This window comes from Scyliorhinus torazame, chromosome 8 (genome assembly GCF_047496885.1).
Source record: "Scyliorhinus torazame isolate Kashiwa2021f chromosome 8, sScyTor2.1, whole genome shotgun sequence".
Classification (NCBI taxonomy): Eukaryota; Metazoa; Chordata; class Chondrichthyes; order Carcharhiniformes; family Scyliorhinidae; genus Scyliorhinus; species Scyliorhinus torazame.
Genome location: NC_092714.1, coordinates 218051032 through 218067271, shown reverse-complemented (window position 1 = coordinate 218067271; position 16240 = coordinate 218051032). Strand labels below are relative to the sequence as shown.

General features: G+C 48.2%; 1 protein-coding gene across 3 annotated transcripts in view; it reads right to left on the bottom strand.

Annotated features, from left to right (window-relative positions):
* LOC140428374 (cadherin-4-like) overlaps positions 1-16240 on the bottom strand; it is a 1038564-nt gene that overhangs the window by 215460 nt on the left and 806864 nt on the right. For all 3 annotated transcript variants that reach the window (XM_072514764.1, XM_072514766.1, XM_072514765.1), the window contains one exon: positions 12129-12301. In XM_072514764.1, the coding sequence (XP_072370865.1) occupies positions 12129-12301 (173 nt within the window). The remainder of the gene's footprint in view (positions 1-12128; positions 12302-16240) is intronic.

Genomic DNA, 16240 nt, shown 5'->3' with positions numbered 1-16240 from the left:
TAGACAATTCACTGAGGTGTGTAAAAACAATCGAGTAATTACTTTAGGGGACTTAACCTTCCCCAACATTAATTGGGGAACATTGCAAACGGTTTAGAGGGAGCAGATTTGTCGAAGGTCCAACAAGCGATGGTGCAGTCCTGGACCTAGTTCTGGGGATTGAAGCCGGGCAGATGTTCCAGGCAGCAATAGGGAGGCACTTTATTGATAGCAACCACAATGCTATACATTTTAAATTTGTTATGGGAAAGAAAAAAGATGGTCTGCAAAAAAAGGTTTTGGATTGGGGGAGGGGGGGGGAGGGTAAAGGCTGATTTTATTGAAATAGGATCTGGCCAGGTTCTCCGATTCTGAGGCTAAGTGCGCGGGATCTCTGGCGTTTTACGTTGAAAAAAATCGGCGGCACCCCCTCACCGATCCTGCGACCAGTGAGGGCTACCAGATGTTCCACGTAAAACTCCTGGCCTCCACAAAATAAACGGCCGGAGAATGGCTGGGACCCTGGCCGCGTATGCGCACGGCGACGACCTGCAGTGGCTGCACCGTAAAGCATGGCGCCAGCCATGCATAGATCTGACCTATAGCGCCCCCCTGGCCACCCCCTCATCACCCCTTGGCCACCCCCTACCAGTCCCTCCAGACCTCGCTAAAGCCCCACGTTCCCCCCGCCCTCTCTCTCTCTTTCTCTTTCTTTTTCCTCTCTTTCTCTTTCTCTTTCTTTTTCCTCTCTCTCACTCTCGTATTCAAGCCGCATTAATTCTTTCTCATGTTCCATTTGTTTAATTTGCAACTGAATTTTTGCCATTTCCAATGAGTCAAACTCCATCTCAGGAACCTTTAAATGCTTAACCACTGCCATAATTACCTCATCTTTTCACATTTTGTCAGGTAATGTTAACTGCAATGTTCTTGCCAAATCTAACAGTCTGCTTTTCGTTTCTGTCCGTAAAGTACTACGTGTAACATTCTCCACCCCCAAAAACTTCTGAGTCTTTGATAGAGCCATTGTTCACAACACTCTCCCCGCTTAAACTAAAATACCACACCGGAAAAGCAACAATCCTTCACTGTCTTTAAGTTCACAAAAGCCAATCCAATAGATAGACTTTTATCCCGGACGAGCCCCCAATTGTTATGGCGAGGCGTTTTCAGAACCCCAATATGTATCATGGAGTTCAACCAACCTCTCCCTTTAATGGATTTGTTGCTTTTCCTAGCACACGGCTTTTTCCCGAGGTGTGGGATTACAATTATGGACACATGAGTTTTTAAACACAAAACATTTTATTCCATGAACTCAACTTAACATCTTAAATAAACATTGGATCTCTTAACACCCCTTACTTCAAAGATAACTCAGAAAATATTGCAACAGTAAATAATTCCTCAAAATGTTCCTTCAAACTTCCAAGAGACTTAACACCTTTAAACAGAATCACATCAAGTTAAAGGTTTTACTATTATGAGTTTAAATCACCCAAATTATCCAGAGATAGTCTTTCATGGCAGAAGATATTGCAACAGTAAATAATTCCTCAAAATGTTCCTTCAAACTTCCAAGAACAAGCCATGTGCTAGGAAAAGCAACAAATTAAAGGGAGAGGCACAGGGCTAAATTGCTGGCTTTGAAAGCAGACCAAGGCAGACCAGCAGCATGGTTCAATTCCCGTAACAGCCTCCCCAAACAGGCGCCGGAATGTGGCGACTAAGGGCTTTTCACACTATCTTCATTTGAAGCCTACTTGTGACAATAAGTGATTTTCATTTCATTTTTCATTTCATTTCATTTGAACTCCATGATACATTTTGGGGTTCTGAAAACGCCTCGCCCATAACATTATACAACAGCAGCTAAACGGCTAACTCAGGAGAGTCATTTGTAAAGGCAGGCATGTCAGCATTCTTAAATAATTTCAATACTCCTGCATGACGAGGGGTGCAGTCACCAGGAAATCCTATTGGCAATGGCGGGTTTGGTAAATCCCACTAGTGAGCTGCCTCCGCCGCCAAATAAATGTACCCAGTCTAAATAAATGAACCCACAACGTGTTTACCTAATCCCTTGAGTGATTGGTGCTTTATATCATCATAAAAACACAGCATGCTCATCCTGTCCTGCCACCTTCAAATTTTTATATACATTTACACAATGTCCTCTGCTCCTACACCTGCTTCAGAATTTAACTGCTTGTTTTATATTGTCTCTGCAATATACAATACAAAATCCCTACCAAAATGTATCACTTCACACTTTTCTGCATTCAGTTTCAACAGCTACGTGCCCACTCATTCTACCGCCCTATCTATGTCCTTTTCAAGTTCTACACTATTCTCCCGTCAGTTCATAATTATTCCAAGTTTCATCACGGACAAATTTTGACATTGTAAAATAAGGGGCGGGATCCTCCGCAATCGGCGCGATGGCCGCCGACCGGCGCCAAAACCGGCGCGAATCAGTCCGGCATCGCGCCGCCCCAAAGGTGAGGAATCCTCCGCATCTTGAGGGGCCGAGCCCTAACCTTGAGGGGCTAGGCCGATGCCGGACTGATTTCCGCCCCGCCAGCTGGCAGGAAAGGCCTTTGGTGCCCCGCCACCTGGCGTGAAACTGACTTTGCCGTGCGGCGCATGCGTGGGAGCATCAGCGGCCGCACACGGCATCCCCGCGCATGCGCAGTGGAGGGGGTCTCTTCTGCCTCTGCCATAGTGAAGACCATGGCGAAGGCGGAAGGAAAAGAGTGCCCCCAACGCACAGGCCCGCCCGCGGATCGGTGGGCACTGATCGCGGGCCAGGCCACCATGGGGGCACCCCCCGGGGCCAGATCGCCCCGCGTCCCCCCCAGGACCCCGGAGCCCGCCCGCGCCGCCTTGTCCTGCCGCTAAGAGAGGTGGTTTGCTTGTCGCCGGCGGGACAGGCATTCCAGTAGCGGGACTTCGGCCCATTGCGGGCCGGAGAATCGCCGGGGGGGGGGCCCCGCCAACCGGCGCGGCGCGATTCCCACCCCCGCCGAATATCCGGTGCCGGAGAATTCGGCAACCGGCGGGGGCGGGATTCACGCCAGCCCCCGGCGATTCTCCGACCCGGCGGGGGGGTCAGAGAATCCCGCCCAAGTTCTCAGTCATTAATACATATCAGGAAGGCCAAATCGACAAAATATCCATTAACCAATACTCTCTGTTTCCTGTCACTTAACCAACTTTGTATCCTTGTTGCTACTGTCCATTTTACTCCATGTGCTATGGCTCTGTCCCAGATGTCTGGGGCGTCATTCTCCGCCGGCGGGAGTCTCCGTTCTGCCGGCGCTCGGGGGTTTCCCAACGGCGTGGGGGTGCCCCACAATGGGAAACCCCATTGACCGGCCGGTGTTACGGAGACTCCCGCCGGCCGGTCGGCGCAGAAATGTGGCGGGGCGGGTAGGAGAATTTTGCCCCTGTTGTGCAGCACCTCTTTATCAAATGTCTTCTGAATGTCCATATACATGACATCAACAGCATTATCCTGATCAACCCTCTCTGTTACCTCATGAGAAAACTCTGAGGTCATGGGGGGGGATCGGAGACCATGGGGAATCGGTGGTCACGGGGGATTCAGAGATCACGGGGGGAATTGGAGGTCACAGGGGAATCGGAGGTCATGGGGCAATCAAAGGATACTGGAGAACCGGCGATCATGGGGAATCGGAGATCATGGGGAATCGGAGATCATGGGGAATCGGAGATCATGGGGAATCGGAGGTCATGGGGAAATCGGAGATCATGGGGAATCGGAGATCATGGGGAATCGGAGATCATGGGGAAATCGGAGATCATGGGGAATCGGAGATCATGGGGAAATCGGAGATCATGGGGAATCGGAGATCATGGGGAATCGGAGGTCATGGGGGAATCGGAGATCATGGGGAATCGGAGATCATGGGGAAATCGGCGATCATGGGGAATCGGAGATCATGGGGAAATCGGCGATCATGGGGAATCGGAGATCATGGGGAAATCGGAGGTCATGGGGGAATTGGTGGTCAGGGGGAGAATCGGAGATTATGGGGAAATCAGAGATCACGGGCATTGAGATTAAGAAGGGCATTGGAGGTCATTGGAGGTCGTGGGGAGTAATCGAGATTTTGGGGAGTATCGGGAGGTAACTGGAGAATCACAGGTTGTGCGGGATTGATATCAAAGCAGGAATCGGAGGTCGTGTGGGGAAATCGTAACTTGAGGGGGGATTGAGGTCGCAGGTGAACTGGAGGTCATGAGGCAATCGGAGGTTGCTTGAGTTCAAGATCGAGGGGGGAATTGGAGGTCATGGGGGAATTGGAGATCGAGGGTGGAATTGGAGGATGCGAGGGGATCGGAAGTCATGGAGGAACCGGAGATTGCTGTGGTTGTGGGGGAATCGGGGTCTCGGAGGAATTGGTGATATGGGGGTATCGCGTTTGTTTGAATCAGGCCTTGGGATGGTGGGGAAAGTGGGTGGGGGAGGATGTCGGGCCTCAAGGAAGTGTTCTGTGTGGGTGTTGGCTTTCTCAGGGGGTAGGGGAGTCCTGTAAGGGGGGGCAGTTGGGTGGTGGGGGTCACTTGTGGAAGTCGGGGTGTGGGGGTAGTCCTGTGAGTGTGTAATTCGGGTAGTGGGTGATGTGTTGGGTACTCTGGATCTGTGGAGACTGCGTTTACCTTAGCAGTAACATAGACAGGCTACCAACACTTGTAATAGTACAACACTATTTTCTTAAGCTAGAAACTGTTGAACATACTTTCACTGTGGGTTAACACGATGTTAGATTAAACTAAAGACCTATGCCTTTCCTAACCAGTCTATGCACTCAGCACATGGTGAAGATCTGTGTTGTAAGCTGTAAGCTCTGTCCTTCTCGGAGGCTGCATCCCGACTGAGCGGGAAAACTGATGCCCTCTGTCTTTATAGTGAGTGTGCTCTAACTGGTGATTGGCTGCGGTGTTGTGTGTGTTGATTGGTCTTGCTGTGTGTCCATCAGTGTGTGTGTCTGCACTATGATATACCGGTGTATATTACGACATCCCCCCTTTTATAAAAAAAATGTATGTTTGTGGCCATAAATAATATGTGGTGATAATGTTCCCAACTACGTGTGGGGTGCGAAGACATATTTACAGGACTATGTACATGAGAACTAAGCTATTTACATGGGAAGGTGCCTGGTGCAGAGAAGCAGTATGCAACAAGAGTAACAAGATCAACACTATATATATACCAGGGAAACGATCAAACAAAGCAACGAAACAATTCAGAGAGTACATAAATTCGAAAAGTTCATATGTCTAGTCTCCGAGGTGGGCGACGGATTCTGGTTGATCAAGGGTGGGTCGAGAGCTGCCAGTTCAGGAGCGGGCAGGACTGCGTCAAAGTCAGAGGGAGGCAGAGTGACAGGGAGCTCTGCATGGTCCGTGGCAGGGTCAGCAAGAGGACGAGGCGACACTGGAGGATCACGTGGCGAGCGTGGAACAAGACGAAGGGCACGTCGATTCCGGCGCAGGATAGAGCCATCCGGGAGACGAACCAGGAACGAGCGGGGGGGCCACCTGCCGAAGGACAACAGTGGTTGCAGACCAGCCACCCTCCGGAAGATGGGCACGGACGTTGTCATCTGGAGCCAGAGCAGCGAGATCAGCTGCATGGGAGTCATGAGCCGCCTTGTGCTCTGCAGCTGCATCCTGCGAAGGACCAGAACGTAGTCGAGGTCTGGGAATTGGATGGACGGCACCGTCGTCCTCAGGGTGCGATTCATGAGTAATTGGGCTGGTGACAGGCCAGTGGACAGTGGGGCGGAGCGATAGGCCAGCAAGGCAAGGTAGAAATCAGACCCAGCATCGTCCGCCTTGCATAGGAGCCGTATGACGATATGTACTCCCTTCTCTGTTTTGCCGTTGGATTGGGGGGACAGAGGACGGGACATCACATGGGCAAAATTGTACCGCCTGGCATAGTTGGACCATTCTTGGCTGACGAAGCAGGGGCCATTGTCCGACATAACCGTGAGCGGGATGCCTTGTCGAGCAAAGGTTTCTTTACATGCACGAATGACTGCAGACGAGTTGAGGTCGTGCAACCGTATCACCTCCGGGTAATTTGAAAAGTAGTCCACGATCAGGACATAGCGCGTGGAACAGGTCGATCCCCACCTTGGTCCATGGTGACGTGCCCAACTCATGGGGTTGCAGGGTCTCACGTGGTTGGGCCGGCTGGAAGCGCTGACAAGAGGGGCAGTTGAGCACTGTGTTGGCTATGTCCTCATTAATGCCGGGCCAGTACACTGCCTCTCGGGCCCGTCGGTGGCACTTTTCCACGCCAAGGTGGCCCTCGTGTAGTTGTTCCAGGACAAGCTGGCGCATGCTACGCGGGATGACAATGCGGTCCAGTTTTAGAAGAACCCCAGATCATCTCTGACATTATAGAATTGAGGACATTGGCCCTTGAGCCACCTGTCCATTAGGTGGCGCATGACACGCTGTAGCAAGGGGTCAGCCACCGTCTCGCGGCGAATTTGGACGAGGCATTCATCCGAGGCAGGTAGATTGGAGGCCGCGAATGCCACATGGGCGTCAGTCTGGCAGACAAATCCTGCTGGGTCACATGGAGTGTTGACTGACCTGGAGAGAGCGTCAGCAATGATGAGGTCCTTGCATGGAGTGTATACTAGCTGGAAGTCATATCGCCGGATCTTGAGAAGAATACGCTGGAGGCGAGGCGTCATGTCGTTCAAGTCTTCTGTATTATATTGACCAGCGGGCGATGGTCGGTCTCGACGATGAATTGAGGAAGTCCGTAGACATAATTGTGAAATGTAACACCAGTCAGAAGGCCCAGGCACTCCTTTTCTATCTGCGCGTAGCACTGCTCCATGGGGGTCATCGCACGCGACGCATATGCAACGGGGGCCAATGATGAGGCTTCATCAGGTTGAAGGAGCACTGCCCCAATGCCGGATTGACTGGCATCGGTCAAAATTTTGGTCTCCTTTGCTGGATCAAAGAAAGCTAAGACCGGGGCCGTGGTCAGTTTTGCCTTGAGTTCCCTCCATTCGCGCTCGTGGGCGGGGAGCCACTGGAAGTCTGTCGTCTTCCTGACCAGATTCCTGAGAGCCGTGGTATGAGAGGCGAGGTTAGGGATGAATTTCCCTAAAAAATTGACCATGCCCAGAAATCGGAGGACCGCCTTCTTGTCCTCTGGTATTTTCATAGCTGTGATGGCAGCTACCTTGTCCGCGTCTGGCTGCACGCCCAATTGGGAGATGTGGTCCCCGAGGAACTTAATTTTTGTCTGACCAAAAGAGCATTTGGCCCTGTTGTGGCGGAGGCCACGCTCATGTATACGTCTGAATACGCGCTGGAGGCGACTAACATGCTCCTGTGGGGTGGTGGACCAGATGATTATGTCATCGACATAGACGCAAACACCTTCAATACCTTCCATCATTTGTTCCATAATCCTATGGAACACTTCTGATGCAGAGATGATGCCAAACGGCATCCTGATGTAACAATATCTGCCAAAGGGGGTGTTAAACGTGCAGAGTTTCCTGCTGTATTCATTGTGCTGGATTTGCCAGAATCCTTTTGAGGTGTCGAGTTTGGTAAGGAGCTTGGCGCGAGTCATCTCACATGTGAGCTCTTCGCACTTGGGAATTGGATAGTGCTCTCTCATAATATTGCGATTGAGATCCTTGGATCAATGCAAATTCTCAATTCGCCGGAACTGACCCAGTCAGTTGGTTCCGTGACTTTGGAAATCACTCCTTGGTCCAGGAGGTCCTGCAGCTGCTGCTTGAGGCGGTCCTTAAGAGGTGCTGGGACCCTGCGAGGTGCGTGCACCACAGGCCTGGCATTCGGTTTTACTAAAATCCTGTAGGTGTACGGGAGCATGCCCATGCCCTCGAAGACGTCGTGGTACTGTTTGATAATGGCGTCGAGCTGCGCCCTGAAGTCAGTGTCCTGAAAGGCAGACGCGTCAGCAGGAGAGAGAGAGCGAACTCTCTGAACTAGGTTCAACAGCTTTCATGTCTGCGCGCCAAGCAGGGAGGCTTTCGAGGAGCCCACGATTTCAAAGGGAAGGATGGCTCAGCGTGACCTGTGCTTCACTTCAAGTTGGCATGAGCCACTGGCAGCAATGGCATTGCCATTATAATCTAATAGCTGGCAGGCTGATGGCAGGATGGCTGGTTTGACACAAAGGCTTTGGAGGTCAGACCGCGCAATGAGATTGGCGGAGGCACCGGTGTCCAGGCGGAATCGTATTTGGGACCGGTTGACCGTAAGGGTGGCACACCACTCATCGTCCGGATCGATGCTGTATACCGGTAGAGGCTGGATTCCTTGCTTCGGGGACACCCTGTTTTTTGTAATGATACTGACTCAAAAAGGCGCCTTCGGGTCCTCGTTGTCAATATCGGGTAGCAGGTCTGAATCAGGCTCGGTGACCGTGGGTTGAATGGCCCGGACATTCCTGCAAGGCTGGCTGGAGCGACGAGAGTTGGCAGGCTGAGCTGATCTGCATAAAGCAGCACAGTGGCCAAGTTTGCCACATTGCAGGCATTGTTGGGATTTGGCAGGACATTGCCGCTTTAAATGTGTGGAGCCACAGTTGCCGCATGTTGTAGCGTCAGTACGCTTGCTGCGCCACCGCGCATGCGTGGCGCGGCCATACGTGGTGCGCGCCTGCGAAGTTCGTTCGTCAACGTCACCATCCCCTCATTCGGTGCACACAAGCGCGGGAGTCCGCAAAAAGCGCGCAAAATGGCCGGCCTCATCCAGGCTCAGGCCCTGGAGATGCTCGATTGCTTGGACCCATTCTGCCTCGTGGGGACCTTGCCACGCCGTTTCAGCCGCTTGGATGTGTTCATGTAGCACGCAGGTCTCGATGGCAATCGCTAGGGTGAGCTGCTTTACCTTGAGGAGATGCTGGCGGAGGGGTTCCGACTGAACACTGAAAACGATCTGGTCGCGTATCATGGAGTCGGAGGTGGACCCGTAATTACAAGACTACGCAAGGATGCGGAGGTGGGTGAGAAAGGACTGGAAAAGTTCATCCTTACCTTGCAAACGCTGTTGGAATACATAGCGCTCGAAAATTTCATTCACCTCGATGTCGCAGTGACTGTCAAACTTAAGGAGGACCGTCTTGAATTTTGATTTATCTTCACCATCAGCAAAGGTGAGAGAATTGAAAATGTTGATGGCATGTTCCCCGGCCGTGGATAGGAAGAGAGCAATCTTCCTGGTGTCTGAGGCAGCTTCCCGGTCTGTGGCTTCAAGATAGAACTGGAAGCGTTGTTTGAATATCTTCCAGTTGGCCCCCAGGTTACCGGTGATGCGGAGCGGCGGCGGCAGGCGGACGTTGTCCATTTTGCAGGATGGCTGTATGCTGGTGGAAGGCAGATCACTTGAGGTAGGTCTAAGAAGTTCTAACATCCCTCAGCTACTGGTACCATGATGTGTTGGGTACTCTGGATCTGTGGAGACTGCGTTTACCTTAGCAGTAACATAGACAGGCTACCAACACTTGTAATAGTACAACACTATTTTATTAAGCTAGAAACTGTTGAACATATTTTCACTGTGGGTTAACACGATGTTAGATTAAACTAAAGACCTATGCCTGTCCTAACCAGTCTATGAACTCAGCACATGGTGAAGATCTGTGTTGTAAGCTGTAAGCTCTGTCCTTCTGAGAGGCTGCATCCCAAATGAGCGGGAAAACTGATGCCCTCTGTCTTTATAGTGAGTGTGCTCTAACTGGTGATTGGCTGCCATGTTGTGTGTGTTGATTGGTCTTGCTGTGTGTCCATCAGTGTGTGTGTCTGCACCATGATACACTGGTGTATATTATGACAGTGGGGGGAACCCTTTAGGCTGTCATTGTGGTGGGGGACTGCAGTAGGTGGGGTCATCTATAAATTGGGGTCATCCCCTAGAGTGTCAGTGAGGTGAGCGAGTCCTGTAGTGGGTCCAGTTTAGTTAGGGATTGGGGATGAGCCCCAGGAGGGTCAAAGTCTGTTGGGGTCGGTCTGGGTCTGCACAATAGTTGGCCAGAATTTAGAAGTGGTTTAATTCTTCTACCTTTTTCAGGGTTAACGCAGTCAGAACCATCTGAAGTTTGCTATTCGAATTACATTTCCGGGTGGTTCTGAGAATGTTTGCACTTCTGGGCAATTGCCCTGCAATCCCTCATCTTTGAACTTCTGAAGGGGATTTCAGAGCGCATCACCGCCTCACATTCGCTGATCAACTGCCCCAGTCACCTCCTCCATCTCCCAAACACCTCTCCTGATCACTTACAGTTTCCTGATCACCTCCAGTCATAGAATAATAGATCCCTTCGGTACAGAAGGAGGCCATTTGACCCATCGAGTCTACACTGATTCTCCGAAAGAGCACCCTAACAAGGCCCACTCCCCCATCCTATCCCCATAACCTCATAACCTAACCTATACATCTTTGGACAGCAAGGACCAATTTATCATGGCCAATTCACCTATCCTACACATGTTTGGACTGTGGAAGGAAGCTGGAGCACCTGGAGGAATCCCACATAGTCACGGGGAGAACTTGCAAACTCCACACAGTCACCCAAGGCTGGAATTGAGCTTGGGTCTCTGGTGCTGTGAGGCAGCAGTTCTAATCACTGTACCACCGTGCTGCCCTCCCCATGCCACCCTCCATCTCCCGATCATCTCCAGTCTCCTGATGATTTCCAGTCTCCCGATCACCATCTCCCACCCCGATCATCTCCCCCTCCACTGATCACCTCCAGTCTCCCGATCATCTCCCCAAGACCAACCAGATAGCTGCTTGGGGAATTCTCCAGTGCAACTTTGTCCTCTGGTGGCAGCAGCTCGTTGACAGTGTATCTGAGAGCCAAGACCTTCGGTGAGGACCAAGCTTCTGTCAGGTGCCTATTTCAGACCCGCAAATGGTTCAAAATAAATGTTATCCCTCTGTATTGCCTTTAGAATAATCCCTAAGCCAATACCCCCCTGAGTAAAATCATTGGAGACAACTCTGATGAGCTCTGCAACTTGTACTAGTGACTACGCTGAAGATCTCTTCCAGGATTTGACCACGGGACATCTCACACACTCAATGAAGGATTCTAAATGTGAATGTACCTCTGGACAACAGGCCATTTCAACTGATCAGTTCTGACACGTGAAGAGGATTTTCTGATGTAGTTTCAGCTCAGTACTGCATTTTATGTTGAAAATTATAAGTCACATTAAAAAAAATCATATATCGTGCAACAAACAAGTAATTTTTCCATTGATGGTCATTCGGAAAATTATTCTCATGCTACATTCAGATCACATCTTCTGATTCACAACATTTAAGAGATTTGTTTGATCTTCAACAAAAACTGATAAACGCTTATATAATTTTGCATCAAACAAAGGCTGGAAACATTGCCTTCATGAAAGTATTCATAAAAGACTTGCCCTGGCTTGGATTCATTCCCCATACATGTTTTGCTTGACATGTTGTGACAGTTAAATACTATTGTACAGAGAAAGGGAACCTCTATTTTAAAGGAATTTCTTTTGCCATATGCTTTTTTCAATTACAAGTGTGGAGTGTGGAAAACGTAAAGATGTCCAGAGCAATGGGATATATTTTGTGAAATCAAATCTGTATTTGAAGAAAAATATTTTTACACAAGAAAGATCACTGATTTACTGTGGAATTCTATAGAACATATAAAACATGGGTTGGCAACTTGGAACTTTGTGGTTTTTTCCCACTGTTTGTTAATTCTTTTATTATTCACCCAGAACTCCGCTCCAACTCTTTGAAGTGTGAATGCCAAAGTACGTCTTAATTATTTATTAGATTTGTTTTGTGGGCTCATTCAATGCATGAGAAACCAGATACTGTGATGGAGTGAAAATATTTTCATTTTGTTTCTCTGGAATAAATTCAAATTTGAGTCATCCAAAATCAAAGGCAGAACACTGGAGTACCATAAATATCTAATCTAAATGAGCAATCAAGTGGAGCGGAGTGCTGGGTGAATAATAAAAGAATTAACAAACAGTGGGAAAAAAACCACAAAGTTCCATGATGTTGAAATGTTTTGACATTCAAAGAAGAGAGAAAGCCAAAGAGCTCACCTCTCGGTCAAGTCCAGCAGCCACGGTAACAATATCCCCATTCTCACTGTTGATGGTGAACATATTTGGTGATGGGCTGATTGGAGACTGGGACAAGATCCGATATCTCACAATGCCATTGGCTGTACTTGGGTCATCAGCATCATTGGCAGTGACTGTCATTACGTACGAACCTAACAATAAACAGTACATGAGTGCCAGTAATACTTTCCCATAGATAAACTTGAACAGCATTCACTATAAATTGGTATTTTTTGATCCACTGCATTAATTATTAAGCATTTACAACTTGGAACAATCTAGCATCCATTTTCTCAGGTCTGTAATTACATTATTTAATTAAGCAGCGTCATCAAGGAATCTTGCATTGCACAAAATCTACAGCGAAATATTTGATTTTTTTTTTCCTAACTGCAATAATTCCTGGGCTTCCAACCTACCCTGCCATGAAATCAGTAAAAACAAACAGCAATTTCAGCCTCAAAAGATGAATGGGTAGCAGCTGCACAAAACTACTTAGAGGACAAAACTCTCTTTTGTGCTTCAGGAAATCTCCAGGTGGCAATGACCATAGATTTGGTCTAAAATTCATCTCTTTCAAATGTGCTGTAGAGAGCCACTGAAAACACAATGGATGTAAGTAAGATTTATGAAATGTTTCAGGTCTCTACTTGAATAAAAAGACAGTCTAATGGTACATTGTGTGAAGTAGAATCTAAAAAAACTGCACAATGCACTTTTGTTTCATATAGCAGTATTGCGAACCTCGAAGCTGCTTATCTCTGCTCTAGATAAGCACAAGATATTACTGTCTGAGGGCAAATAGATTATGTGCATCACTTTCTTTGCAAGTGCAACAAAAGCAGCTTCTAGTAGTTTTTGCAACAGAATGGGGCAGAGAACAGATTAATGCAGGAGGTTCAAGGCTGTACCATAGCCATTTGTACTCACTGCCCTGTTTTCAAATCCAAGCAGCACTCTAAGAGTGCAGGATTCATTCAGGGATTAGGGGCCACTGGTCAAATCCCTAATAGAGTTCCAGAGTGAAGAAGCTTAATTTGAATGACAGAAAGTATTCTTGGATGTCATCCTTGGCTCAGTTGGTCACCCATACATGGGACCTCGTGCACACCAATGACCATAATTCAAAGCTACTGCATGGACTTTGCGACATCCTCAAGGTGCTATTTAAATTCAAGTCTTTCTTTCTTTATATACAATATGTAAGAATAGACTTTGTCTTCACTAAGAAATTTTAAATTCACTGAACCATGAAGTAATACTCCTACAATAATGTTTGCTTCTCTGTTCGATCATCAATTCTGCATACCACAGTTTGTACACTAAAGAATTGATGAATCAAAGCAATTCAACTGATTATAGCAAAAGGCAATTGCAGCAAATAATTGCGGTATTTTACTTTTTTCCATGCAACAATTCCAACAGATCATCTGATCCATATTCTTTCCCTATCACTCATGTACACTGTTGTAGCACTGGAAGTGGATGTCAGGAGTTTGAATAGTTTTGCAAAAGTATTACTAATGTTTATTTAAATAAAAAACAACTTTAGCCTTGTTACTTCATGTGAATCAGTGCAAATGTGTAACTGTACGCTGGTCTAAAGTATTAATTTCACAGCCCTTTAAATCATTATTCAATTATGAAACTAATTCAAGTTCATAATTGGCTTTCCACTCAAATCAGTAAAGCCAAAAATGTAAACCTTTTAATTTTCATATGAATTTTAAGTACCAGGTTGCATCAGTGCATTAGCCCATATTATTATTTTCTCAGGAGGATATGCCGTAGATACCACACAAGTTCTTCACTATTTGCGAAATAGAAAAGTGTGGTGGTGAAAAAAAGTCCTGGTTAATCTCCAGCTAATATGTTCTCAAAATCCACATATAAGCTCTCCGAGCAAAGTATTAATCCTTTGACAGAAAGAACGAGCATTGCACTGACAATTTCCTCCCTCTGGCTATGTTCATTCTCCTTTCTTTTGACTTTGCCAGTTGTTTGCCTGTTGTTGTGCAGACAGCTGAACTGAGACTACAAATCTCTCCAAATCAAAGACGTTGGCTAGCTTTCAGAAGGGTTTGCGTGGCAACTAAACTGGACAGCAAAAAAAGGGGAGAGAAAATAAATCACTAATAATGCATGTGCACATATTAATGCAATGCAATTTGAAGCATTCACCTAACACTGACTCTATATCACATTTGTTTCTGCAAATCCCCAATACATTTTGCTGGGAAGAAAATCACTTTGGCCCAGATTTTCACCATGATGGAGAGGCTCACTGCCTTGGCGGAAACCCTGGAAACCGCTGAAATTTTGAAGTCCTGAACCTGGCATTTCTCATCTTTGTGGGGGTGGGAGTGAAGAAGGGGTGGCATGTGCGATCTGCAATTTACGAAGGCAGTTGGCCATTTAGATCGCCCACTGCCTCCACTGAAGCGGGATTCTGGTAGGCCATTGTGTAAAACTCAGGGTGTGAAGATTAGAACAGGTAAGGGGGGAGGTCTGAACTTGAAGGATTCATTTGGATATCCCCTTTGAAAGAGGCAAGGTGCGGTGGATTCAAGATTGAGGGCGCGATCTTCCCAAAAGGGAACAAAGTCCTCTAGCGAGCGCGTTTAGCTGCATGCTTCTCGGCCTTCAAACACATGGCTATTCAACACGACTCACTTTGAATCAGGGGTCTGGATGGGGATCGTGCGGCCGAGGCCACACATAGCCCCGTTGTTTTACAAAGGGGGAGCTCCGCTCGCCACAACTCCCTGTTGTAATGCCGATCGCCGATGTCCGAGGCCCCCAGAAGAAGCCCTGACCTCTCCCCAGTCCAAACGCAATATGTGAGGGTCCCCCACCCCACCGGGCAATCCTGGCCCGATCGTGTGCACAAAACAATGGCAACTTGGCAGTGCCAACCTGGCACCTTAACAATGCCACCTGGACACCTTGGCATTTCCAGGCTGGCACCCATGTGGTACTGTCAAGGTGCCAAGCGGGCACTGTCAGGATGCCAGGCTGGCACTGCCATGGTATCCAGGTGGCACCAGCAGTGCCAGAGTACCAACCTGCAAAGGGCATGCAGGTGGGGGCCTCCAATCTCCTTGGAAACTCACAGAAGTGCCGTTCTGTCTGGTCTCCATTTGTAGAAACCAGTACCAAATGGTGCCCGCACAAGATCCTCGAGGCGAAGGGATTGAATCCCAAAGCCTCAAGTACCTCGGGAATCTGCACATTTGCGTAAAGCTTACCACCTCGCTCTAATATGCAGATTTGCCAAAACGTGATCCCGCCCATTGTGGATGGGATTCACCTTGCAACGTCTTGCGAGATTGCGTTGAATCTCACAAGGCATTGCGAGCCGGGTAGATCCCAGGAGTGGGGTCGCCTGGCTTTCAATGGCTACGCTACTCCGTGGCGAGTTGCTTTTCCATCGCAGCATGGCCGGAGGATCATGCCCTGAAACTGCAGGCCTTGGAGGTTCAACTAAAATGTAGAGCTTTATTTCGAAGATGTTAACACTACAGGTTGTGATGTTGGACTTCCCGTTTGCCCGCACAAACAGCCAATCGTTTTCAATCATTTTCTTAAAGTTCCCTTGTTCAGCTACAAGGCTGCTTATGAGGAAACCCAAAAAGTACTATGAATACACAATATTTCCTCCCCCTTGAAATCAAAGGTCCCTGACACAGTAAACAGAATAATATGAACAATCAATTAACAACAAGTCAATACGTCAGACGTTTCGGAGGTCGTCGTTTTGTGTGGCTGTCGACGAACTCAGGTGTCCGCTTTTTCCTACTTGCTGCAACCTCTGCCATCTTTGGCTTGGTGTAAGTATTGTCAATGGTTATCATAATCGGAGTCGACACGATCGGAGATTGATTCGGTGTTTGATTAGCAACTGAGCTGCAGTTTTCTCCAAGTAGTTTGGTTAGTGTCAGGTTCGCAGGAAGGTCCAGGTCGTCTCTTGGCCCAGCTGGATTTGGACTCCCTCGTCAGTTCTGCCTCTGGCGGATTGATTCTTGTTGACAAAAATTAACCCACATGTCTTCTCCATGTTACATCGTCTCGGGTTTGTAGAGTGTAGGAGA